This window comes from Mesoplodon bidens (assembly GCF_964165515.1).
Source record: "Mesoplodon bidens genome assembly, chromosome: 8".
Taxonomy (NCBI): Eukaryota; Metazoa; Chordata; class Mammalia; order Artiodactyla; family Ziphiidae; genus Mesoplodon; species Mesoplodon bidens.
Window position 1 is genome coordinate 106,048,853 of NC_138165.1, and position 26,841 is coordinate 106,075,693.

Consider the following 26,841-nt stretch of genomic DNA (forward strand, 5'->3'; position numbering starts at 1 on the left):
TGTACCCCCACTTGGAGATGAGTTGTTGTGGATTTAAGGCAGCTTCAGCACCAGGCATTCTGTCGTCTGTTCGAAAGAGGAGCTGCGGCTTCCTGGCCAGGCTTCCTCGCTGTGCACCAGTGCCTGGTCCCCGGCCCATCTCTCGACCAACTAACTGCACGATTTGCTCCTTATTTTACCAGTTAAGATTTCTTTTTTCTTTCTTTCTTTTTTTTTTTTTTTTAAGAATCCCACTCTTTTTTTTCTTTTTAAAATATCCTCAAGGTTTTTATTTTTGGCTGCATTGAGTCTTGGTTTCTGCACGCGGCCTTTCTCTAGTTGTAGCGAGCGGGGGCTACTCTTCATTGTGGTACGTGGGCTTCTCACTGCAGTGGCTTCTCTTGTTGCGGAGCACGGGCTCTAGGCATGCAGGCTTCGGTAATTGTTGCGCACGGGCTTAGTTGCTCCGCAGCATGTGGGATCTTCCCAGACCAGGGCTCGAACCTGTGTCCCCTGCATTGGCAGGCAGATTCTTAAGCCCTGTGCCACCAGGGAAGTCCCCCAGTTAAGATTTCTGAAAGGAAATCTGATTGGCTTAATGAATTTCCACTCTCTTTTCATGCCCGGCACTCATGGGTCAGATGCCCACCCTGGCCAATCAGCTGTGGCCAGGGTAGCACAGCACACGGCCACCCTTACTAGGAACTGCTTCTTTCAGAAAGGACCGAGGGAGTGGGTATTCCCCTTAGAACAGGGTTCCCTGCTGCTCCTGGGATTGACTGTGTAGTACACTCTCCTATTCATATAGCTATTAAGTGTCAGAGGCAAGCGGCAAATCCAGGCATGCTCCCGCAAAACAACGTAAGCCGTTGGCCCCTCATTCTACACTGGCCTTTCAAAGGTAGACGTGGGAGACGGAGGAGGGTGGAGAGGAATTCTTCGGCCAAGACTGAAGTACAGCCAGAAAGGTAGAAATAAGAAAGTGATATTTTTGATTCCCTCCTTTAGTAGATACGTTTACAATGCCCCTATCAAGAACAGTTACCAAACCCCCAAACAAACAAAAAACCTCACACTGCAAGAAAAAAACACCAATAAATCATTACCCGAATTTTGGAAAAGTGTCGTATTGCATATTGAAAAGTCAAGGGAATGGGGTGAGGTCATCTTAAAATGGCAGAAGGCCCCTTAAATTAGAGCCAGCTGTGCTCAGGCTCCACACCTGGCTCCACACACGGGCCTGTCCGTGTGAGAGAAGAGTCAGGAACAGAATACAAACCATCCCGGGAACCCACAGGAAACCCGAGTCCCTCGCCAGGTAGGAGCTGAAGTGGGAATGAAATGATATTAGCGGCTCTCTCAACTCTCCATAGTTCAACACTTCAGAGAAATCCTCAAGGGTTTTTAAAGCTTTCCACCCTTTTGTTTTATTTTCTGAATTTTAAAAACCGTTTTCTCCCAATCTCTTTCTCTTCCTTTGGTCTCATGGTTACTTCCTGTTCCAGGCACCTGCAAAATAGTCCCAGTGTCCCTTGATTCAGACCCCTGAGTATTTAGCCTGAGTTCCCGTGGCAGCCTCTTTGGAAGAAGGACTGTCCGTGGAAATATTAAATGATTTCGACCAAGGCTATCTGGGTTTGAATCCCCATTCTAATTTTCATCAGCCTAGTGAACTAGGGTACATGCCTTGTTTTTCTCATCTGTAAGAGGGGGATAAGTATAAGAATAAGATAAGAATCTTAGGGCTTCCCTGGTGGTGCAGTGGTTAAGAGTCCACCTGCTGAGGCAGGGGACACAGGTTTGAGCCCCGGTCCGGGAAGATCCCACATGCTGAGGAGCAACTAAACCCGTGCACCACAACTACTGAAGCCCGTGCTCTGCAACAAGAGAAGACACTGCAGTGAGAAGCCCACGCACCGCGACTACTGAAGCCCGTGCTCTGCAACAAGAGAAGACACTGCAGTGAGAAGCCCACGCACCGCGACAAAGAGTAGCCCCTGCTCACTAGAGCCTGCAACTAGAGAAAGCCTGTGCACAGCAGCAAAGACCAAATGCAGACAAAAATAAATAAATAAAATAAATAAATAAATTTAAAAAGTTAGAATCTCCTTAACACCCAGCTTTATTCTTCCTTCCTGACACTTTTCAAACTCACTCCTTTCTTTCCATTCCATGCCTGCACTCCTGCACGTTCATCTCACAGGTCTCCTGCCTCTGGTCTCTATCTGATCCAAAGCCATCAGGCTTGTGGCAGATGGAACTATCTGAGTATTGCAGACTCATGATGGCTAGAGCTGGAGGAGATCTTGGGAACCAACCAAAACAACCATCTTATGTGGAGGAGAAGGGAAGTGGAGGGTCCTGAAGACGAAATGACTTGCTGAGCTGGAGTTAGAATCCAGGACCTCAGACCTCCCTAGGCACTCCTTTTATTATGCCACATGGCCACTCATGAACCAGGAGCTAAAGTTGTTGAAGAAGGTAGGTTGGTGATGGCAGTAATGAGAGTTTTGTTTCCAGTCTCTGACCCATGCCCTTTGCAGGGAGATGTTGAATTGCCCCCAACTAGAGTAGGAAAAGTGTGATTCTCTACTCTATGGCTGTTGGGTTTGGCCATGTGACTTGCTTTGACCATTGGAATATGGGCAGAAGTCAGTTCCAAAGAGCACATGTGTTGCCACCCACCCCTCTTTCACTTTCTGCTATTTATCATGGAAAGAACATACCCCAGGTGGCCACTGGTCCCAGAATGAGAGACATGGAGGAGAACTAAACACAATCCAGAGCTTGAAGTAGAGCTGCTGCAACCAACTTGCAGACCCGTGAATGTGAACTAGATGGCTGCTGTTCTAAGCCACTGAGATTTCTGAGTGTGTTTGTTACCCAGCAGGACTCAGCAGGAGTGAGTCTGTGTAGTGAAGTCCACTCTCCTTGGCTCTGGAGGGAAGGCTCCTCTCACTTGAGCTGCAACCAGTTCTTCAACCTCATCTCCCTCTTCTTTTCTCTGCCAGCCTTCCTTTCCAGCCACATCTGAACCATCTGCACATTCCTACCTGAGCCCCTCTACTGCACCTAGTTAAGTCACAGACCTCATGAAGACAACTAACCCAGTCCCATTCATCCTCCTTCCTCTGAACTCGGGTCATCAGAGAGCAGATTGCTCAGCGATGCTTCCACACTCTCACCCTCTCCCTCACCCTGTCTCCCCGTCCTGGGTCCTCCATCCTTCTGTGTTAGAAGCAGTGTCTGGCACAGCCCTACCTGCTCCTTACCCAGATGCCTCTGTTTCACAGTCCTGGCTGGCCTGCATCACCCCCATGCCACCACTAGGCGCTCTCTCTGGTCCATCCTCATGTGAACAGGACCAAGGTGACTCCTGGTATGGAGGAGAGGATGTTGGAAGCCAAGGGGAAAAGCCCTCAAAGGGACGACCAAGACAAAGGGAAGAGGCCCAGTGGTCTGGGGGCTTTGACAAGACCAACCTGGATGCCAGGCCATGCCTGCTAACTGAACCTGAGAGCCTGCTGGAGGAGGCCTGGGAAAGCCCTGCCTTGACACCTGGTGGTGGCTTAGAGCTCTTGAAGGCCTTTCTTTCACTGGCAGGTGGGCATCAAGAAGTCAACGCATTCGAAGGAGAGGGGGAGAGAGGAACTGCCTGATCATGGCAAAGGAAAATAGCCCAATGTTTCATTGAAAATATTTTACCGAATAAAAATTTTCCTAACTGGCAAGAGTGCTCTAAAAGTGGAGCACTCGGATCATGGAGGAAGTCCTCTTGAGGCCAGTGCAGCTCCTGACGCCCTGCCACAGAGCATGAAAACCACCACCGGAAAACCTGAACCCTCGAGACCACAGTCAGCAGTGCATTCGAGAGAACCTGCAGCCCTCCAGGGCCCAAAGCCAGAGAATGTGCTGGAGGAGAGTTTTATTGCAGGAACCAAAATTTAACCAGCTGGAGGTCTCTTTAAACAATCATCCTATTCATATATTTAAAATAAATGTGCGTCTATTAGCAGGCAGTCAGCGTTTCATTATTAAGATGGAAGATGGAACAGAGTGTTCTTGGCTGAGTTGGTCCCAGAGTCCCAGGCTCCTCTTCAGGATTCCTCAGCATGTGGTAAAGACATTTATTAAGGTAAATGTGTTTCAGGCCTGACAGACTGGAGGCCCTCATACCTACACAGCAAACAGCTGCCAACCAACTGAGTGGCACACAGAGAAACCTTTCCGAAATGATGTCATTATCTCCTGACGTTCTACCAGATGCCCGGAGGAAGCAGGGAAGGTAGGGAGAAAAGAGGAGTTTTAGAATGCTCAACGGATTTACCAGAATCTCTTGGTAAGAGATACTAAAATACTTCGTAGAGCTACAATAATTAAAACAGAGTGAAATGGTTAAAAAAGAGACCGTTCCAATAGATTCATTTTTTTCAAAATAGACTTCAGGTTGCATATGGTGTCAATACATAATAAAGGGGAAAAGAATCTCATTCCTTGACACGATGAAACTTGTGGACAAGTTTTCCAAAGAAAAAGTCTGCAGAATTAGGAATAAATATGGAGTCATAACCCCTGAGGCAGCCCCGATACCAAAACCTGGCAAAAAAAACTTTTACCAAAATGGCAAAAAAATTACCAAAGAAGACTTGAATAAATGAAGAGATGTATCCTTTTTGTGGATGGAAAGTCTTTGTGGATGCCCGTTTTACCCCAAATTAATAACTACATTTAACAAAATTCCTATCAAGAGCCCAGTGAAAAAAATTTTAATTTTATATAGGTTTTCTAAAATTCACCTGGAAGAATAATTATAAGAGCATAGAAAAGCGATTTTCGAAATAGCAATGAAATAAGGAGGAGATTTGCCCTGTCATTTTTTTTTTTTTTTTTTTTTTTTTTGTGGTACGCGGGCCTCTCACTGCTGTTGCCTCTCCTGTTGCAGAGCACAGGCTCCGGACACGCAGGCTCAGCGGCCATGGCTCACGGGCCCAGCTGCTCCACGGCATGTGGGACCTTCCCGGACCGGGGCACTAACCCATGTCCCCTGCATCGGCAGGCGGACTCTCAACCACTGTGCCACCAGGGAAGCCCCTTTTTCATGTATTTTTAACTGAGATATGCACAATTGAATGAGTTTTGACAAATGTATACACTCTTGCAACCACCAACCCAGACAAAATATAGAACATTTCTGTGTCCCCAGAAGGTTCCCTTATGTCCCTTTAGAGTTAACCTTCCCCCAAATCCCCCCTCCTCCCACACTAGACCTGACACAGGCAACTGCTGATCTGTCACTATAGATGAGTTTAGTTTCATCTGCTCTGGAATTTCATCTGAGTAGAATCTTACAGAAAGTTCTCTTTTGTGCCTAGCTCCTTTCAATCAGCGTGATTGATGTCTGTGAGATTCACCCTCTATCAGATATTAAAATAATTTACTGAGCCTATAGAAATCAAAACAGTGTCATACTAGCATAGAAATAAACAGATTGATCAACAGAATAGAACAGAGTCCAGATGTGACTCCAAGTTCAAGTGGGAATTTAGGAGATAAAAAGGTGGCAATTCAGATTAGTCTGGAAAGTACAGATTAGTCAATTAATGACCTGGGGATGACTGGCTCATCACTGAGGGAAAATGAAGTTAGATTCCCTACTGTTCATCTTATGCTGAAATAAATGACGGATGGATTAAATATTTAAAAATAAAACTAAGTCTATCAAAAATATAAGGAAAATACTTCATAATTTTGAATTTGGAGACCTTTCTTTAAGCATTGATCAAAAGCCTATATATATGTAAGATTGATAAACTTGACCTATATAAAAATCTGAAACATTCATCTGGTAAATTAAATCACCTGGGGAAAATAATTGCAACATACATGACAGATAAGGAGTAAATATGCTAAACAGCTTAAGAGCTACTGAAATCAGTTAGGAGACAAATACCCAAGAGGAAAATAAGCAAAGAATAAGGACAGGTCATTCACTGAGGAAGAAATACAATGGGCCAATAAACAAGCAGTGAGGTTCAAAGAAATACAAATGATAGCAATGGTTTAATATCTAATTATTTTTTAACTATCTGATTGATTAAAAAAAATTAAGACATCCATTTTTTGTATGCAGATTCAGATACCCATACATATTCTTTGGGAGGCTTAGTTTTGAGTGGTGTTTTACAAAATGCTCTCCTGTGTGACCCTACTTGATCTTTAGCAGCTCCATTTAGTAGGAAGGTGAGGTCTTACGTTATTGATTTTACAAATAAGGAGACCTAGGTTCAGTGAGATGTCCCAGAAATAGTAAGTGGTAAAATCAGGGGTTCACTTGTAGTTTTTTGAATGTTTATTACATCATGGTTTTCTTAGAGCCAACATGGTTAGATTTTTCTCCAATGAATTTTCATCAGTTCAAAAGTTTCAGAATTATTAATGTTAATATATTATGCTCTCATTTCAGCGAAGATAAATTTAATGCCATAAGAATTTACAATCTTGATTCTTAATAAAACATTACATCCACTTAAGGTAAGACACACTGATAGATAAAATGTCTTTAAAAGAATGCGAGAATGACCGCATTGTATTACCTCTTTAGTACGGCAAGGAAGCTGTGAGTTATGGTGTCAAAGCTATTTTAAATTTGTGAAATTGACTAACTAATTGGTTACTCCACTCCTTCAACAAATATGTATTGAAGGAGTGGATTAACCAATTAATCCACTGCAGTGCGACAAGGCTCTTTTCTTGACACTGGGGATGCAAAGATGAGCAAGATAGACAAAAATCCCTGCCTGCGTGGATCTGGGGTTCTAAATTTATTTTTCACATATGACAAAGTAATGTTTGTGTTAGTTTAAGTATAAAATATATGACGACTGCAATGTTTTAAATAATCCAAATGGTATAAAAAGCAGATAATTTAATAAACACAAATTGCAGTTTAAAATACACAAAAATGTTCTCCATTTTTGCCTGAAAATTAAACTTAGAATTATAGGAATGTCAGGGTTCCCTGCTAGAAGTTATGTTTATATTTTGTTCCTCTTCTTCTTAAGAAGGTATCACAAAACCTCCTTAGACTCATTGAGGGCAGCACCCACCCACCTTAGGAGAACAGGAAAGGACACATGTGTCCCTTGACTGAGTTTGCAGGAGGAGAGGGGCCAGGACTCTGACCTTGGAGAAGAGAACATGACAATGGCCTAGGCATAGGGGAAGGTAATCAGACCCTATTGTTTCAAAGGTTTAAAAGAAAAAAATCTAACCAATGCCTTGGAGAATCCCTGAGAAACAGAGGACGTTAGTTGTAGGGCTTCTGGGAAATTGGCTTCAGGACAACTCTGACTGGGCGTCCTGGGCCAGCTCGCCCAGGGGCTGTGGTCGAGCATGTGCCCCAGACAGAGGCCTGCCTGAGGGGGTTCTGCTGGCTTGAGAAGGTGCCAGCCAGGGCTCCAGACCCGGCTCTGGCCTTCCATGCCCAGTCCCATCAGCAGCCCGTGCCTCTGCATCCCTGGCTGTTGCTGCAGGACACGGTGCCCTCCAGGCTCCCAGATCAGTGGGCCCGGGGCTCAACCCCAGTCACACCCCAGCACTTGACGGTCTCAGGGACCACATGGAAGGGAGTAGATGCTAGGGGTGTGGGGACATCGGTCCACAGGAGGGAGACATGGAAAGGAGCTGGGAGGACACTGGTTACTTGGTGATTTAAAACACTGTCTTTTTTTAAAAATTATTTTTATTTATTTATTTATGGCTGTGTTGGGTCTTCGTTTCTGTGAGAGGGCTTTCTCCAGTTGTGGCAAGTGGGGGCCACTCTTCATTGCAGTGCGCGGGCCTCTCACTATTGCGGCCTCTCTTGTTGCGGAGCACAGGCTCCAGACGCGCAGGCTCAGTAGTTGTGGCTCACGGGCCTAGTTGCTCCGCGGCATGTGGGAATCTTTCCAGACCAGGGCTCGAACCTGTGTCCCCTGCATTGGCAGGCAGACTCTCAACCACTGCACCACCAGGGAAGCCCGAAACATTGTCTTTTTTGACATGGATGCTAATGGTTGGCTCAAGGAAGGCAAACAGCTGTGTGACACACCTAGAATGTTATAGACCTTTCCCCGTCTGTATACAAGTACAAGTGAGCTTGCAGGGGGTGTGCGTGTGCAACAGGTGGCGGCGTCCTTGGCCCCTTGGACTTGATATGAGCTCAGCTCAGGGCCCATTCCACATGCTGAGGACTTTCTGAGGGTTCTGCGCTAGATTCCTGCAGCATCCGATGGGGCCTGCTTTCCCCATGTCACTGCTGAGCGCGGACCCTGGCTTTCCTTAATCCCCCATTCCCCCCAAAAGCCGAGCCGCAGGAGGAGGACTTACGTGTCAGCAGGACAACTTCAAACTGACCCTTGGATGCCGCTTTGCGTCAGTGTCCCTCCTTGTTTCCCCTGTCCCGGTCCCCACCGCGGACAGGACAGTTCAGCCAGCTCTGCCGCCCGGATGCCTGTCACCTTCCATGTTCTCAAATCTCACCTTTCTCTCAAAATATCAATGTGTTTTTCTCTACAAAGGCAGTGCGTCTCCCAAGGGGATCTCTGCTGCCAGCTGTTAAGCTGAGGACAAGTTCGCTTCCCTTCACCTAACATCGAACCTCTGAATCAGGAAGCACGACTGGGCAAGGATGAGCTGGTTGATATCAACTGTTTATTTAATAAACACAGATAAGTTACAAAAATATCTTATATAAGCCTCTGGAGATGTACTTGGAGTTTGTTAATGATGGATATTTCAGAGGTTAAAAGGTGGAAGCCACTTCCAGTGGTTGTAAAGTAACCCTTAAAATTCTATGGTGTATTGTGCCTTTAAATGGCAAATGGTATGATACCTCAATAAAACTGCTGCAAAAAATTTTAAATTCCATGGCAGCTCCTGGTGAGGAGGAGGTAGGGACGGGAGACAGTTCCATATTTTGACCACTTGAGGCCCCCCCAAGAGCTCTGTCCTCCGGCGGGGATCCTCCACTCCCTCCAGCACCCACAGAGGGAGGGGTCCCTCAGCTCTGGTCCGGTGGCATAGAGCATCTGGAGGCACCCATTCTTGAGCACCCCACCTGCTGCGAGAAGGGGCCATGCAGCCGTGTGCAGAGCCCAGACAGCTCATGTCAGCTACAGCCGGAGGGACAGCCAGCCACGGAGGGAGACTGGGCCTTGGCTCGGGCGCTGCTGTTGGACTGAATTCAAGCTCCAACTCCTGGGAGCCAAGGGAATTGTGTGCCACTCCCACCCAGCTGCTGGGATACTCTGTCTGCCCCGCCCCAGGCGGGGCTATCACAAGACCTCTGAAATCCACAATCAACTGGCCCGAGGTGGGTCTTTGACCCTCAGAGTTTTCCTTCCAGAGTGCCCCCACCCAAGCCCCCAGACCTTCTCTGATGGTTGAACTGGGAGGGGAAAGGTATGGAAACTGCCACGCTCATGGTCCTAGCAGGTCTGAGAGAACACGCTGACCCTTAGAGAGAGCCAGAGGGTTGATAGAGAAAGTCCCTGTGGCTTTGGCGGTGCTGATTCCGAGCCCCGCCCCTGCCCCTACAGCCTGTCTTCTTCCAGTCCCTGAGGTGCTGCTGAGCGGTTTCCTTCTGAAGAGCCAGTGAGAATTGAGAGTCTCCTCATCTGTAACCCAAACCTGACCATCAGCAGACTGGGCCCGGGGCTCAAGAGCTCCTGGGGGAGCAGCAGGGAGAAGCCTAGAGCAACGGCCTGGGGGCAGCAAGAAGAGAGGGGTCTGGAGTGCCCCAGGCAGAGGGTGAGAGGCGGCTCAGAGGGAGAGGTGCATCCTCCAGGGGCCCGGCCTGTATTTGTGGAGCCAGCCCCATGGGGTTGGGGTACAACCCTCATCCACCCAGTAGGGCCTTTGCAAGAACAGAGCCTTAGACAGAAGGCTATTAGAGTGGCCAAGAAGGGCCAAGCTATGAAGTGCCCAGTCCATCTTCACAAGATGGTCTGTGCCTGCCTCTTGGAAGAGCGATATAACAATTCTCCAACAAGAGTGATGTGCTTTGGGTCTTTTTGTTTTGCTAAAATTAAAAAAAAAAAAAGTTATGGCCACATTACAAAATTTGGAAGATTGAAAACCAACAAAAAAGTCACCCATAAACTATGATTGAGATGTTGAAAAATGCTGTTTTAATTAATTTCCTAGCATGCAGTTTAGTATTACACAAGTAAGGTGTTAGGGTGGATAAACCTAAACCAGTGATTCTCAAAGTGTGGCCTCAGGAACAGCAGCAGCAGTGGCAGTGTCACCTGGAAACTTGTTAGAAATGCTGATTCTCAGGCCTCACTCACGCTTCCAAGTTAGAAACTTGGGTGGAGCCCAGCCAGCTCTGCTTTAACAGATCTCATGAGCTCTAGTTGGGGAACCATTGGTTTACACCTTTGTAATCCCATGCAGTCCTGCTACTTTACCACCAGAGGGCACCAGCAGGCTGCGGTTTTCCCCTGCCTTGGTCAGCTTTTTTTTTTCCATTCTCTAAGGACCTGCAACAGACATTGAGACCCCGCTACACTTTCTTTTTTCTTTTTCTTTCGCTTTTTTATTGGAATAAAGAAAGACTGATGATATGTTGCGAATTATTGGCTAACCTTACCTTAAATGCCACCATGTTTGGGCCAAATTGTACTGTTGTTCCAGTTCTTGCTTACCTGTCGACCCAGTGTTTTGGCAGTGGTAGAATGTACTTGACAGCACGTATTTTAAAAAATTGTTTTTTTGGGCTTCCTGGTGGCGCAGTGGTGGAGAGTCCGCCTGCCGATGCAGGGGACGCGGGTTCGTGCCCCGGTCCGGGAAGATCCCACATGCCGCGGAGAGGCTGGGCCCGTGAGCCACGGCCGTTGAGCCTGTGTGTCCGGAGCCTGTGCTCCGCAACGGGAGAGGCCACAATAGTGAGAGGTCCGCGTACCGCAAAAAAAAAAAATTGTTTTTTGATGTGGGCCATTTTTAAAGTCTTTATTGAATTTGTTACAATATTGCTTCTGTTTTATGTGTTGGTGTTTTGGCCATGAAGCATGTAGGATCTTAGCTCCCCAACCAGGGATCGAACCTGCACCCCCTGCGTTGGAAGGGGAAGTCTTAACCACTGGACCACGAGGGAAGTCCCTTCACAGGACTCCTTTTTTTTGGAACATAAAGAAGTGCAGAAGCATATGGGCCAGCAGTAAAGATTATCGCCAAAGAAAAGTTCGTCTTCTATAGAAAGCTGGAGACAGCGCCTCCCTTCTCCTTCTCCTGCAGTCCATGGGCGGGGCCCCTGGGATGAGGGCCTGGCTGTCATCAGTGTCTCTCCTCCCCGACCTCCATCTGGTTATCTCTTGTTTTCTTATTTATTTATTTATTTTATTTTATTAATTTATTTAATTAATTTATTTATTTTTGGCTGTGTTGGGTTTTCGTTGCCCCGCATGGGCTTTCTCTAGTTGCGACGAGCAGGGGCTACTCTTCGTTGCGGTGAGCGGGATTCTCATTGCGGTGGCTTCTCTTGTTGTGGAGCATGGGCTCTAGGCGCACGGGCTTCAGTAGTTGCAGCAACGCAGGCTCAGTAGTTGTGGCGCAAGGGCTTAGTTGCTCTGCAGCATGTGGGATCCTCCCAGACCAGGGATCGAGCCCATGTCCCCTGAATTGGCAGGCGGATTCTCAACTACTGTGCCACCAGGGAAGCCCTACCTAGGGAAGCCCTACCTCTATTTTTCTTGTTGTTATTTTCCAGTCAAAGGCACTGAGGTATAATTTACATATGATAAGCCTACCCACTGGAAGTGTCCGATGAGTTAGAGTCAATACATTTTGACAAATGTAGCCACCACCCCCACTGATTTTTTAATTTTTTAATTTTGTATTTATTTTTGGCTGCGTTGGGTCTTCGTTGCTGGGTGCGGGCTTTCTCTAGTTGCGGCGAGGGGGGCCACTCTCCGTTGCGGTGCACGGGCTTCTCATTGCTGTGGCTTTCCCTGTTGCGGAGCACAGTCTCTAGGCGCGTGGGCTTCAGTAGTTGTGGCACGTGGGCTCAGTAGTTGTGGCACGTGGGCTCTAGAGTGCAGGCTCAGTAGTTGTGGCGCACGGGCTTAGTTGCTCCGCGGCATGTGGGATCTTCCCAGAGCAGGGCTCGAACCCGTGTCTCCTGCATTGGCAGGCGGATTCTTAGCCACTGCGCCACCAAGGAAGCCCTGAAGGGTTTATAATAGGATGTACACGTGAAAGAGCAGTCTATATTTTCAGAACTGGCTAAAGGCACTTCCATTAATTTATGTATTTTTTAAACTTGCTTGTAACTGAGTAGTTATCTAGGACTTAGCTGGACACATGATTTACTCATTTGACAAATATTTATTGAGTCCTTATCATGTTCCAGAGTCTAGATGCTAGACTTTCAGTGTTAACAAAACAAACCTTGCCCCTACAAAATTTACATTCTAATGGGAAAGGCAAGCAATAAACAAAGAACCACATAATATAATGTCAGAAGAAAAATAAAGCAGGGTGAGGGGGTAACCAGTGTGTGGGCGGTAAGATGGGAAGTTATTCCAGATAAGATGGTTGGGAAGGTCTGGCTGAGAAGTTGGCATTTGAGCAGAGATCTGAATAATAAGTGACTATATCATGAGAATATCTGGGGAAATGGCTGTCCAGGCAGAAAGAACTGCAAATGCAAAGGCCCTGGGGTGGGAATATTACTTGGGCTTCTATGGAGAAGAGAGGGGAGTAACACTAAAAGCAGGGAAACCCACTAGGGGTCTCTTGTGGTTGTCCAGGCATGAGACAGAGGTGGTTTGAGCAGAGTGGGAACAGAGGAGGGGCAAGATGTGGTCAGATCGAGGATGTCCTTGTAAAGTAAATTCGACAGCATTTGCTTCTGCATTAGATGAATTAAAACCTCTCTACTGAGATGGTTTCAGGTACACTTCTGAAAATTCTGTTTCTGTGAAATATATTTTTACTTGGAATAATTATCACCTAGGAAAGACTATAGCTTCATATTCACCCCTGTATTCAATGCACTTTACCAGAGTAGCCCATGCACATTTTATTGCTCTTCTTGCCATTTATTAAGTATTAACTGAGACAACAGGTAAGACATTACTAGGGCAGCCAGTCTTCTCACAGCCCTCTGAATTAGGTGTTATCCCCATTTTACAGATTAAGAAACTGAGGCTCAGAGGGGCAAAGATATTTGTTTCACCACACATCTCCGAAGATGTTTGTCATAAGTGCAAAGGGTCAGAGAGACTTTCTCATCACAGGAAAAGACCACAGACTGGGAACATTGCCAGAAGATAGATGGAAGCCGTGAGCCAGGGAAAATGGGCTTCTCAGGGTCATAAAGGAAGTCTTAAAACTTTGATGGCAGCAATGACAGAGATTGAGGAGCCATTTCTCTTGCTTTTGAGCAGAGATGGGTAAGGAGTAAGCCCAGTTCTGAGAAGGGCTTTTCCTGGAGGCCTCTCTCCTTTACCATGTGCTTTGCATGAGAGCCGCCCTGAGCACTCTGTGATTCTGGGACCATCTCAAGGGACAGAAACTCACACCCCCAGGCCAGCCACTTTGGCTTCATTTACTGATAACAGAATGCAGCCTGCTCACAGCCCCCGTCCCTTCTGTGAGTGGACCCCCAGAGTCACCCCAAGGGTGTCACCCATGAGAGTCACTCAACTTCCCATCTGCAGGGATCAGCGCAGGAGCCTTCAGCTTGCCCTTCGCTGCCGCAAACTTTCGTTGAGCATCTGTGACGTGCCAGTAACTGGGCTGGATGCTGGGGACATTAGAACAAGAGAGACCTCATCCCTGCCCTTGAGAAACTCGCAGACACTTTGGGGGAGCATCCTGGTTCTGCCCACATGGGATTGCCCTCGTGGATCAGGGAGCTAATGACCCCTCTGGCCACCCATTAGTAGGTGTCAATAGGCACAAAGACATTTGCTGCTTGGCTGAAGGAGAAAGGAGTTTTGGGGGAGTGTTGAGAGGTGTTGGACTGGCTGTAAGGACAAAGTAAAGGACAGACAGAACGGTGTGATGAAGAAGGAAGGGATGGCCTGGGGTCACTTGTCACCCTCCACCCCTGCCCCTACCCACACGGATTGACCTCAAGGCCCAAAGGCCAGAGTGGCTGGTGGCAGCAGCTGAAAGAGCAGCTCACGACGATCTGACCCAGCAACATTGCTCAGGGCCCAGAGCCTCCCCGACCCCAGCCCCAGAGAGCTCAGGTGGCCTCAGTGGGGGGTTTCTGTGCCCAACAAAGCAGCGTTCCTGGGGGGGCTTCGACAGCATGGCTTGGCCAGTGTCCCATTTGAGGGCTGGTGTGCCATCGACTGTCCACCTGGAGGACAAGGAAAGAAAGTGTGTGGCGCCTCTGGGGTTTCCCTGAAATTAGTGGGGTGATTGTGGCAGGAGGCACCATCCTACAGGCTGCGGTAATTTGGGCATCACTGTTCATAGGACTGGGCTTTTGTTTGCAGTTTGGGAAGCCGGGCACTCAGGTGGTGGAGTGTGCATGTGCATCGTCTTGTAATCGTGGCTCTTCATGTGCCAGGCAAAGAACAAAGACCCTGAGACGCATCATCTCATGTCATCCTCACAGTAGCCACACGAGGTAGGACTATTATTGCTCCCACTTTACAGAAGAGGATGCTGAGGTTTCATTTGCCCAAGCCTCCCAGCTGGAGGGGATGGTGCAAGGAAAGGGGCCCAGGTCAGCTGACATCTGGTGTTGGTCCACCCCCCTCTGCATGCAGCTTAGGAAACGCCCCTCCTGGAAAAGGTCCAGCCAAGCACAGGGCTGGGTTCTGAGAGCCTGATTTTATTCTAAGAGTCTCCTTTCTTGGAGTTTTTGAAATTCTTTTCCCTTTTGAAATAACCTTATTGTTTTCTACATAACAGATTTATTGAGATATAATTCACACACTACTCACTTCACCCATTTAAAATGTACATTCAATAGTTTTCAGTATATTCAGAGTGGTGTAACCATCACCACAATCAATTTTATTTTTTATTTTTTAATTTTATTTTTTGTGGTATGCGGGCCTCTCGCTGCTGTGGCCTCTCCCATTGTGGAGCACAGGCCCCGGACGTGCAGGCTCAGCAGCCATGGCTCATGGGTCCAGCTGCTCCGCGGCATGTGGGATCTTCCCGGACCGGGGCACGAACCTGTGTCCCCTGCATCGGCAGGTGGACTCTCAACCACTGCGCCACCAGGGAAGCCCCACAATCAATTTTAGACTGTTTTCTTAACCCCCCAAAAGAAATCTCATACCCATTAGCAATCACTCCCTATTTCCCCTCACCCTCCCACTCCAGCCCTAGACAATCACTCAGAATACATTTTCTGCTTCTGTAGATTTGCATGTTCTGGACCTTTCATGTACATGGAACCATACAATATGTGACTTTTGTGTCTGGCTTCTTTTACTTCGCATAATGTTTCTAAGGTTCATCTATGTTGTGGCATGTATCAGTACCTTGTTTCTTTTTATTGCCAAATAGTATTCTGTTGTGTGGCTAGACCACATTTGATTTATCCATTCACTAGTTGATGGACATTTGGATTGTTATCACTTTTTGGTTATTATGAATAACGCTGCTGTGAACATCTCTATGTGTATATATACATGTACATACATATATACACATGCATATGTACATGTATACATACCTCTTCACTGCAAACAAGGCAAGTACAACCAAAAAGTACAAGAAATAAAAGGTCAGAGCCACCTGAAACCCCTCATCTAGAGGTAATTGTTGTCACCATTTGGCCAACATCCTGCCAGATGTCATCCCATTTCAAGCCTCAAAAATGATCTAAACCATTTCTTTGAGTTTGGGCCCAGCTTCCTCCACTCTCATGGGTCATGGATCATGCAGGAGGCTGACACCAGCCCCCCCAACCCCAGGCCTTCCATGGAAAGATGCTGAGGGCTCTTTGGGCCAGTTCTCTCCACAAAGGGTGTGGGTACATCCCAGGGCCTGGGAAGAAAGTATGTGTGTATATAATACTATCATACTTTTATGAACACAGACGTGCTTGTTTTTAGTGTTCAGATACCTAATTATACCCAAGTTTTTACTGATGGGGTTCTTTCAGCCATGAAAAGGAGGTATCCGAGCAGAGGTAGATCCTTTCGCAGGAGGCTGTCCAAAGCTCCCAGTTCTTCATGCTGCCTGAGCCCTGGCGGCTCACCTGCCTCGCCTTTCTTTGCTCACACCCGGAATTCACACTAGTACCCGGTGTCCACAGACCAACTGACCCGAGCAGTAAGCCAAGAGAGGGAGCCCCGCAGCGCTTTCCAGGGCTCAAAGCCCACCCGGGGTCCCCTATCTCAGCCTGCGCACCCAAGCCTGGGGTCCATCTGCCCCCACTGACGCACGGTCCACGCGGCACTCTGATGCCCTTTCTCGCCAGCACCCTCAGGCTTGCCTGACTTTGTCCCAGGGGAGCCCTTGATGCTCCCAGCGCTGTCGCGCCCCCTGGTGTCCATCCGAGTGGAGCGCCTTCTCTGACCCTCTTGGATCAAACAACTAGGACCCCTGGAACCCTGTTTCTGTCCTGCTCATAGCCAAAGCCTTAAGGCCCTCCAGCAGATGAGACAAAGCGAGAGAAGACCTCGGAGAGATTCCTCGGAGAGCCGGCCAGCCCCAGAGAGGACAGGTCTGTCCATGTTCCGGCTCCGGATCTGCGGCTCGTCGGCCAGAGGAGGATGCGCGTTCCTCGCGGGAAAGCAGCGCAGGGCCGGTGCCTGCACTGTCGCTCGTGAAATGAAAGTGTTGGCAAACTCTGGGGAGGAAGCGCACGTATGCGGCCCCGTGTAATGCACAGCACCCACACTGGCCCGACACACACACCCCAGCACAGGGGCTGAAATTCAAACCTCACACCCGTGGGAGGGGCCCGGGCAGCCATGGAGAACAGGCAGGGGCCAGAGAAGCCAGCCCAGACTAAGAGGTGTGCAGTGGGGCCGTGTCTGGAGAAGGGCGTTAGGGTGGAAAGTCAAAATATCTGATGGATATGGGGGAACAAAAAGAAAGCTGAAGGTATTTTGGAGGGAGGGTGTTTTGGTAGTTGTAGCAGTCCAGTTAAGGAGACTGTCCTCAGATTATGTTCATGGAGACCCAGAAAGGGCAGAAGAGGTCAGGGAAGAAGCAAATGGGCTAAATTCTTTGTCTCTCTTGTGAAGGAGCTCAAAGTTATTGTTTGTGATTTTGATTTTGGTAATAATATAAATGTGGGTTTAATAATTTTCATGAAAAACTAAATGGAACCACTAACAATTAAAAACAGGATGTCTACTTTCCAAATCATTGCAGAAGATTAAAGCAAGCACCATAGTCTACAGAAGAAAAAAAATTCAATTAAAAGGAACAAAAAAATTAAAGAACCTTAAAAACACAAAGTCAAAATTCAGATAAAGGAGTTGGGCCAAGCATGGGCAATAATGACAATAAATGTGAATAATCTAGTTTTCTTATTAAAGGGCAGAACGTCTCAAATTACATATATTTTATTTATTTATTTATTTTTTGGTACGCGGGCCTCTCCCGTTGCGGAGCACAGGCTCCAGACGCACAGGCTCAACAGCCATGGCTCACGGGCCCAGCCGCTCCGCGGCATGTGGGATCTTCCTGGACCGGGGCACAAACCTGTGTCCCTTGCATCGGCAGGCAGACTCTCAACCACTGCGCCACCAGGGAAGCCCAGATTACATATATTTTAATCTAATACATTACAAACACACCTACATTAAAAAAAAATACCAGAGAGGGAAAGAATCAAAGCTTGGGCAAAGATATCAAGCACAAATAAAAATAAAGTAGGGCTGATAACGTTCACATCAGATAAAGTAGAATTTCCTAGGGAGTGTCTGGCACACAGTGAAGGAACTCTAAGTTGTGGCTACGTATGGGTGTAGGCGCTCGCTCCTGCTTGCTAAAGTGCAGGTCTCCTCCATTTCTGGGCACGAGGGAGGACTGCATTTCCTCAGCCCCTCAAAGTAGGGCATGGTCACGTGACTTGGTTTGGCCAATTAAGTGTGACTATAAGTCTCAGGCATCCTGTCTGGGTAGAAGCCCCTCGTTGCTTGACCTCCCAGCAGGTTCTCTTCGCATCAACTGAAGAAAAATTCCTTGATTTGAAGGTGCAACACTGAGCCATTTTATGGTAAGGAGTTGCCCTGAAGGACCGCTCAGCTCCATAATAGACTTTGTGCAAGCAGGAAATAAATATTTTAAGACACTGCATTTTGGCGGTTGTTTGTTACTGCAGCATAACCTCACATTTCCTATCTAATTATTACATTAATACTGAACCTTTATGTACTGAATAAATAACAACTATATGACTATTAAAATGTAAAGATAAATAAATACCGTATGATTTCACTTATATGTGGAATCTCAAAAATAAAGGAATAAATGCAACAAACAGAAACAGACTCATAGATATGGAGGACAAACTGGTGGTTGCTGGTGGGGAGGGGTGTGGGGGGATGAGTGAAATAGGTGAGGGAGATTAAGAGGTACAAACTTCCAGCTATAAAATAAATAATTAACAGTGATGTAATATACAGCATAAGGAATATGGCCAGTGATATTGTAATCGTTTTGTAGGATGACAGGTGGTAACTAGACGTGTCGTGGCGACCATTTTGTAATGTATAAGAATATCAAATCACTATGTTGTACACCTGGGACGAATATAATATTGTAAGTCAATTATAAAGAATAATAACAATAAAAAGAAAAACTATAAGGATAAATAGAAAAAAATCACATTTTTCCAACATCATCAGTCTTCAGTGGGGCACGGAGGGAGGGACGTGGATGGTGTAGGTGGTGTGGAGGGAACACCAGTGACCCTCCAGCCAAGCTCAGTAAAGGTGTGAATGTGGGGCAACTCCTAGAACAGGAGCTGCCAGTCACGCAGTGCCCACACTTCGGGCTCAGTCAATCCTTTGTCTCCTGCATTCAAGACAATCAGCTGCCTCCAGGGAGGTGATATCAGCCCCCATACCTGCTGCAGGTCTTCCTCATCCCTGCTAGAGGAAGGTGCCGGACCCCTGCCTCAAGCCAAATCCCTCTTGCTGCTTTGTGATTCTGTTTGCCTCCCACCCTACCCACCCTGGCAGGAGACTCCTGCAGGCCACCTGACCCGGGTTCCCCTGCTGTCTGGCTCCTGGTGGGTTTAGCCAATTGCAGGCACCAGAGAGAGGCTGGGCGGGGTGGCGAGAGAAGTTGGGGTATTTCTCCCTCATCCCACCCTGCACCGTGGCACAGTTCCAACCCCAGGACAGTTTCTCCCTTCATCCCAGGCTTCCCACCAACTCCTCCGTCACACCGGCCCACACCTCTGCAGACGGTCCCTTCGATTAAGCCTCTTCATGTAAAACGTCTGAGTCAAATCCCGTTTCTGAGGGGACCCTGACTTTTCTCCCTCCCTAACTGGGGTTGGGGCTCCTCAGCCTCTCCCCTACCACCCGCCTGGGTTAAGAGCTCTTCCTATGGAAGAGCAGGGCTCTGACCGTGTCCAGATATCGTGGCCCCTCTGATCACCCCCAGAGCCCCCCCTGCTTGTGTGCAGCCCCAGTTTGGACCACCCGTTTGGCCCCAGGGGAGGACCTCTCATATCTCAGGCAGAGGAGGGAAGGCAGACGCCTGGAACCCGCCTGGCTGAGGACCTGGACGCTCCGCCTCACCTCCATGGTAGGGGCAGGGTGGTACCTCCCTGGCATGGGCTCGAGAGATGGGGTCTCTCCGCCAGGTGTGTTTGGGAGCCCAAGGTGGGGTTCCTGGGCCCAGTCCTGCCAAGCCAGGCTCCTACATGCCACCAGCTGTAGCACCAGGGAGCCTCAACCAGGCAGATGCCCCCATTCCCCACCCTGACTCCCCAGTAACCGAGTGCTTCGGGGAAGGGAATGGCTTCCTCCCGAACACCCCCAGGCCTGAGGCCTTCCAGCACCTGTATCTCTCTTCGCCTCTGCCTAACCCTGTTGGTCTTTCGCAGTGAACCGTTTAACACTGCAGGGGTACCGGCCCTGTCCCGAGGACCAGGGCTCCAGTGAGGCCCATCCCCTGAGCTGGTCCTGGCTGCTGTGTTCACCCCAGTGAGAGAAGCTACAGGTTTTCCAGCAGCTCTGGAGGCGAGTTGCTCGTGCAGAGGGATGAGCCCAAGATACAGCCTGGAGGACTGGAAGCCTTGGGCAATACCACCACCCGGGTAATCTCTGGAGGTTTCAAAACTTTTCCTGGTACTGATGGACTCTCTGTTGATCCTTTCCCGGCTTTCCAGCAGAAACTCGTGGCTGGGATGACGTGTCCCTGTTGCTGCCGAGGAAGCAGTCGGAGGACTTCAGGTTTGGATGTCGAGGAGGACTTGCCTTCTGGCAACGGCCTCCACCAGTGGGAAGCTGAACTGGCAACAGAGAGTCGTGCATGTTGTTTGCAGCTAATTCAGGGATGAGAGCTACTTGGGAGGACAGCCTGTGTCGCTTGGGCCTGAGGATCCTGGAAACCCAGATACTGTCCACGGAGAAAAGCTTTAGCTTCTGGTGGCGGCTCCCTGAATCCTAGAATTCTCCGCCCCTTTTGTCTCTGGGCTTCGGAAGATGTGCCTGCCTCACCACCAGCAAAGCCCACAGTGTTCCCACCGCCTTCCTGTTCCTGCAGCGCCCGTCAGCATCCCCTGGCACGGGGCCTACAGACAGCACGGTGAACGGAGGCACTGGCGAGCCCTGGGTGCTGGAGGCCCTCACCCTCATTGACCTGGCACCTGAGTTCTGAGCCACAGAAGCGGGGTGAGAGAAGGAAGATAGCCACACCCTAGAGAGCTCAGCCCAAAGAAGGACCCTGGGGCAGTGGCGGAAGCTGAGGAGTGGGAAGGGCACGCCTTCCCCGGCTGGAACATGTCTTCAAAGCTGTTTCCTCACCCAGGTGAGGTCACTGTGTCGGCCGCTGACCCACCTGAGAACCTGCTGCTGAGGGAAGAGAGGTCAGGGGCTCGGATGCCAGCAGAAAAGCCAGGTGCCACTGGCCACCTCCCCATCCCACCAGAGCCAAATTTCCTCTGGAAATACTTGGCTAGGCCTGCTGACCCCATGACTTTGGGGCCACACTGCTCCCAATCCCCCTGAGAGGGGTCGTGCTCACCTGGTGGAACCAGCCCCAAAGGCTCTTTTAGTCCTTGTTTTCACCAAACGAGGGACAGAAGACAGATGGGGGAGCTGCACAGGAGAGTCACGTAGCAAGGATGGAGTGAGATTAGCTCGGAATTATTTAAGTTTCCTGCTGGTTTCAGGAAAAGAGATTCTAAATAGTCATTATTTCTCATGCAAGACTCCATAGGAACCATAATTGTTAGCAGCTTCAGGTGAAAAGAAAACACACAACCCCCTTGAAAAGCACACTGCACTATGCAAATAGGAAACCTGATAATACGTTCTCTTTCGTTCTGAGATCCTTGGTCTCAGGCCCCCACTGAGCCTGGGGCTTGCTATGAGGAAAAGCGACCCGCCCCATGCTTCCCAGAGCTGAGACTCATAAGGTAACCAGACCAGATTCCGCAAGATATATGGAAACCTTCTAAATCTCCCCAAAGCAGAAAGGAAGCTTTCAGTGATTTGTTTCCTTTAATAACAGAGAGAAGATGGAGTAGAATTAGAGGGCCCTCAGTCAGCTAAATTCAGTTTTAATTTAATTCACCACATCTGACTTCTCAGCTGTGCAGTGCTCTGAGCAGAGCTTCCTGACCTGGCCAAGCTGGTCAGAATCACTTGGGACAAAAGCCACATGGCCAATCCTACCCGTGGAGGTCGGATTCAGTAGATCTGAGGGTGGATGGGGGCAGGAATCTGTATTTTTAACAAGATTCCTGGGGGATCCTGATACAAATCAACCCAGAATCGGAACCGGCTGCTAGATCTATTTAGAGGCAAAAGCCTTGTCTCCGCATTCTCCCTCCTTCTCAGACTAATTCCTAAAAAAAAAGGTGCAATGAGTAAATAAAGACAGCTTTCAAGATGTTCATGGAATGACTTTTTTTTACATTTTTCAACTAGTTAAGACAAAAACATTACAATGATTGACTTCTTTCATTTAGTTACATAAATAAAATTTTTATAAATATCTCTTTATAAACAATATAAATAGCTTTACAACATAAATACATTTATGCATGACATGAATTTACAAACAGCAATGTTTTACAGCTGGTTTTGTCAGTCTCTTAAAAACTGTCCCTTGTCATCACGTCGGTGTAGGTGTGTGTGTTTTGTGTATATAATATATATAATATATAACTTTTTATTTTTCATTAAAAAAAACAAACAATAAAGTCATACCCCCCTCCCTAAATAATAATAAAACAGCTGGTGTTGTGTATTCCCAGTACCAGGAAAAAAAAATAGAAATGTAAAAGCCACGTTGCGCTGGAGGTGCTTCCAGATGCTGGGAGGCTGATGACCAAGGGTGACCTCAGCAAAACGGAGCAGGTTCCCGATCCTGAAACACAGAGGGGCCAAGGGACACTCAGCTGAGAAAGCCCAGCCTGCAGGGCACTTCTAGAATCTTCCTCCCTTTCCTGCTGTAGCAGAAGGCAAAATCCCTCCGCCTTTGCCCTACAGGCCCTGATGAAGGCCTTCCTGCAGAGGAAAAAGGGCCCTTCCACTCCGGGCCTCTCCAGGTCCTCATCCATCGCCTGCTGTGTCCTTGGCACTTCCTGCCCCAGCACAGGTGGAACCAGAAAGTCAGCCAGCCCTCCTTCCCCTCTGACTAAGTGCAGGCCTTGCCCTTGGCTCTCAGTGAGACACAGTGAGGGAAAGGGAATGGAAAATGAAGCCCCCCCACCTCCCACCCCGGCCCACCTCTATTTTTTGCTACAATACCAACCCTCCATCAGGCGCTTTACGTGTCCGGGGGGTGGCGGAGGGAACGGGGAGAGAAGCATCTGAAGATTTGGGAAATCTGGACTCAAGTCCCAACTCTGAATATTACTTCCTGGATGGCCCTGCATAGCTTTGAGTATCGCTTTCCTCACCCATAAAATGGGATAATAGCCACCTCACAGGGCTGGCTTTAAGATTCAACAGCGGGCCACACACTGGGCATTGGCAGAGTGTCTGGGTCACAGCTGCCCATAAATAGCACTTCCTTCCCCAGCTGGCTTCTCCACAGAAAGGGTCCCCTTCAGAATCAGAGGAAATGGTGTGTCACACCAGCCCTGGGGAAATGAGTGGTCGTGCTGGGTTGGCTGGCTCGTGAGTTGGCAGAGTCATTTGATGAGGGCTACACCCAGTCTCTGCGAATGGGTGTGTGGGTGCTCGGGAGCCAGAGGAAGTCTTCCACCTGAGACAGGGTGGTGCCCTTCCAGAGGACAGTCCTGGCAGAGGGACCCCAGGCCTCAAGGCCTTGATGAACTCTTCTCCAACCCCTTTCTCTGCCGTCCCATATGTTTAAACAGAGGACAGATGTCTGTGATGTCCCTGGGCCCCATGGGCAACGTGTTCATTCAGGCATCCTCCACACCTCATCTCTGCCATTAGCATTTTATAATCAAGGCTATAACCATCAGCGACAGTCATTATGGCAGCTGGTTAGAGCCAAAGTCAACTCCTGTGTAGAGAAATGGCCACAGCCTCGGAAGAGCTTTCATTAATGGGAAAACCCTAAGCTGTCTTTCTCTTTTAAGCCCAGACAGTGAGATACCCTGGGCATCTCCACTAGGGGGTTGCAGGCAGCAAGGAGGATGCTCTGCCTTCTCACGGGGCTGGGGGTGAGGGTGGGGTTGAGAAGGTTAAAGGTGTTGGAGGTGGGCGTTCAGCTAAAAGAGAACTTCCAGGAGGTTGACAAGCTTCCCTGGTCAAAGGGGTCAAGAAGTCTTAGCAACCTGGATTCCACCTGCGGAGTACCTCTCTCCACGAATACCTGGTACCCACAGACAGCCTCATCCAAGAACAAGGGGTCTATGGGGACGTGCATGCCAGGCACTTTCCAGGACCTTATCTCCTGCTAACTCATAGAATAACATTTGCTTGGATTCTGAAGTTTGAACTTGGTGCTTAACTCACAAATTGAAAATTTGATGCCTGTGGCTTCATCTCTTCATTGTTGAGACAGGAGAGAATAGAACAAACCCATCACAATGGTAGCTTCTAAAGGCTGGTCCACCAGTGCCAGAATCATGGCAAGTCAAGACCTCAGACAAACGAAGCCCCTGCAGGAGGAGCACACAGCCTGTCCAAGTCTGGCTGCAGAGAGGAAGGACACCAGCTAAATACTAGGGCAGGTGGGTGAGGAGTGCTCCTATGCTGGGTGGGGCAGGTTTTCCGGGTCATTGACAGACATTTTAAAGAGCTCCTTTGGGCATCCTGCAGGCCCCAGATCATCTTAGGCTAGTGTCCGGCCCTTAAGTTGCTCATGAGTTAATTTGGGGGTTCACAAACAACCATAGCTCAGGTGAAAAAGTTTTCTGTGTAGTAAAAAAGCCTCAGGCATTGCACTGGAGACCTTCAAAGATGGGCGCTCTTGTCCTTTGGGGGAAGACAGTGTAGACACTGATAATGCTTCTGGGGTGCGAGAACACAGCTTGGCCTGCAGTGGGACAGAAAGACTGTGGGACAGGGAATGACAGCAGCTGGCTGCAGGCAAGGCTGGACACCAGGAGGTCAGGTTCAAAATCACTTGAATGTCAGTTCCAGAGGTTGGGATGTTGTTCCTCCATGGATACTGGTGGGCAGCAGGAATGGAGAGTGGGGAAAGGAGGGAAGGACATTTGCCGCACTACCTTGCCAGGGGAGCAGCGCCCGGCAGGGGCTGAAGGTAGCACAGGGGTTTCCAGCCTGGTGGAGGCGGAGGAGGCCATACCAGAAACCCAGGTATGGAGCCTAGGCATGGTGGGGGGGAAGGGGGAGGGGGGGCGGAGCTCAGTTTGGGACATGTTGAGTTTCAGGTTGGGGCAAAAAAATAGATTTATTTTAGTTTCTTTTTCCTTGCCCTAAAATAGTGCCATGAACACTGAGGCTCTATCCTGAAGTCACACGGATTGCAGCAGCATCAGGACCCTGGACAGACCAGTTTGCCCACGGCCATGGTTTAGAGAAGGGACAGGAATCAGAATGCTCTGGGGCAGAAATGCTCCCTGGTGATGCTAACAAATGGCTATTCTCCCTACTGTGAGGGGGCAGGTATCGCTCCACGTCTGTCCCATTACAGAGACAACAGACCCAGGGAGCTGTCCTGACCACTGGGCTGCTTACTGCCCAGCACCATGATGCAGTGCCCAGCAGATCAACTCACCCTTAACTTGGATGTATGCCTTTCCTCCTCCGCTCCCACCAACCCAGGATCAGCCCTCAATCCCCCCAGCTGGAGAACTGGGGTCAGTGTTGCTGGTTGCCTTATGGTCCTGGGGTGGGTGGGACCCCACCCCCGGGACCACCCCCCCCAAGCTGTCTCTGTTTCTCCAGAGGGAGCCAGGTGGGTTCATCCATGCTGAGCCATTTCTGACCTTGCCAAAGTTCCCTGACCACTTTATCCCTCACTTTCTCCATCTGTAAAATGGGATGATAAATGGTGTTGGGGGCAAATGTCTAGCACACACACTCAATCTAGTGCTCAGATGGTCTGGCTGGGAGGCGGAAAGGTCCAGGGGATCAGAGAGGAGCCGGCCTGAGGGAGGGGGTGCAGGCTAGGTTCTGGGGGGCTTCACGGGAAGCTGGGTGTGCAAGAGCTCCCGGCGGCCGGGGTTGGTGGTACTCACCGCCGCCAGGGGTCGCCGCACTAACATCCCAGGCCGCTCATGGAGCCGATCCTGTCCAGCTTGAGGCCGAAGCAGCCCTTGGACAAACCCTTCTTGTTGCCTCCCTTGTATTTCCGCGCGTTGGGGTGCTCTTGCAGAAGACGGGCCCACGCCGCCCGAGACTTGGTGTCCACGCGCAGGTCCCGGAGCAGTCGCGACCGGTCGCCCTTGAGATTGGCGCCGCCGCCCCCGGGAGTCTTGTCGCCCTTCTTCTGACCTCCACCCGCAGCCTGGGGCTCGGCCACCTCCTCCCCTGGCGGAGTGCGCGGGACCTGTCAGAAGGAGAGAACGGGCAGGTGAAGGGACGCACCGCGGCAGCGCGGGGGACTTGGCGGGGCCGCTGATGCCCCAGCCCGACACTCCGGCCAGCGCGGTTTGTCCTTTTCGAGTCCTGAGCGCGCCCCCAGAGGTGCCGGACGGCTCGGCCCTGCATCCACCTGCCACGCGGCCGCTGCTGTCCGCTCCTTCGGGGAGCCGCTTGCCCTCCTCTCCTTTGCCCCTTGCCGGGCTGACCACACTGAGGCAGAGGCTGCGCATTTGTCGATGCTCTCCCGAGTCCGGCCTTCGAGGGCTCCCCAGCTCTCACCCGCGCGCATCTCAGGGGAGGGAGAGAGCCGCCTTCCCGCCCCCTCTGCTCCCTCCGGCGGGCCACAACCTCCTAGACCCCCTAGCCCTACCACCGCCCCTCGCAGTTCCGACGTCCCTGCGACAGCACCCACCTTCGGCGGTGCCCCGGGCTTGGCTTCGGAGGGCCGGAGCGAGAGTAGCGCGAGCAGCAGGGCGCAGGCCAGCAGCTGGGAGAGGTGCATGGTGCCCGTGGGTGGCTGGGCGCAGGCCGGCGGCAGCAAGGGTGCCCGGGGCCGGCGGGCAGACGGGCAGACGGGCAGGCGAGCGCGGAGCAGGCTGGCCGGGCTGCGACGCGGGTGCGGGTCCCAGTGCTGCGCAGCGCCGGCTGGGTGCGCTCTGAGCCCGCGGCTCCGCTCGCGCCTTTATAATCCAACCTGCCGCTGATGTCATCCTCCCGCCCACAGGGCCGCCCGGGC

General features: G+C 49.7%; 1 protein-coding gene across 1 annotated transcript; it reads right to left on the minus strand.

Moving 5' to 3' along the window:
- Positions 1 to 22,402: 22,402 nt before the first annotated feature.
- Positions 22,403 to 26,607, minus strand: NPPC (natriuretic peptide C; the record flags this gene model as incomplete). Its single annotated transcript, XM_081242814.1, has 3 exons — positions 22,403 to 22,503; positions 25,760 to 26,070; positions 26,518 to 26,607. 2 exons carry the CDS (start codon positions 26,605 to 26,607, stop codon positions 25,780 to 25,782), a joined length of 381 nt encoding a protein of 126 aa, XP_081098940.1. The 3' UTR covers positions 22,403 to 22,503; positions 25,760 to 25,779.
- Between the last annotated feature and the right edge of the window lie 234 nt (positions 26,608 to 26,841).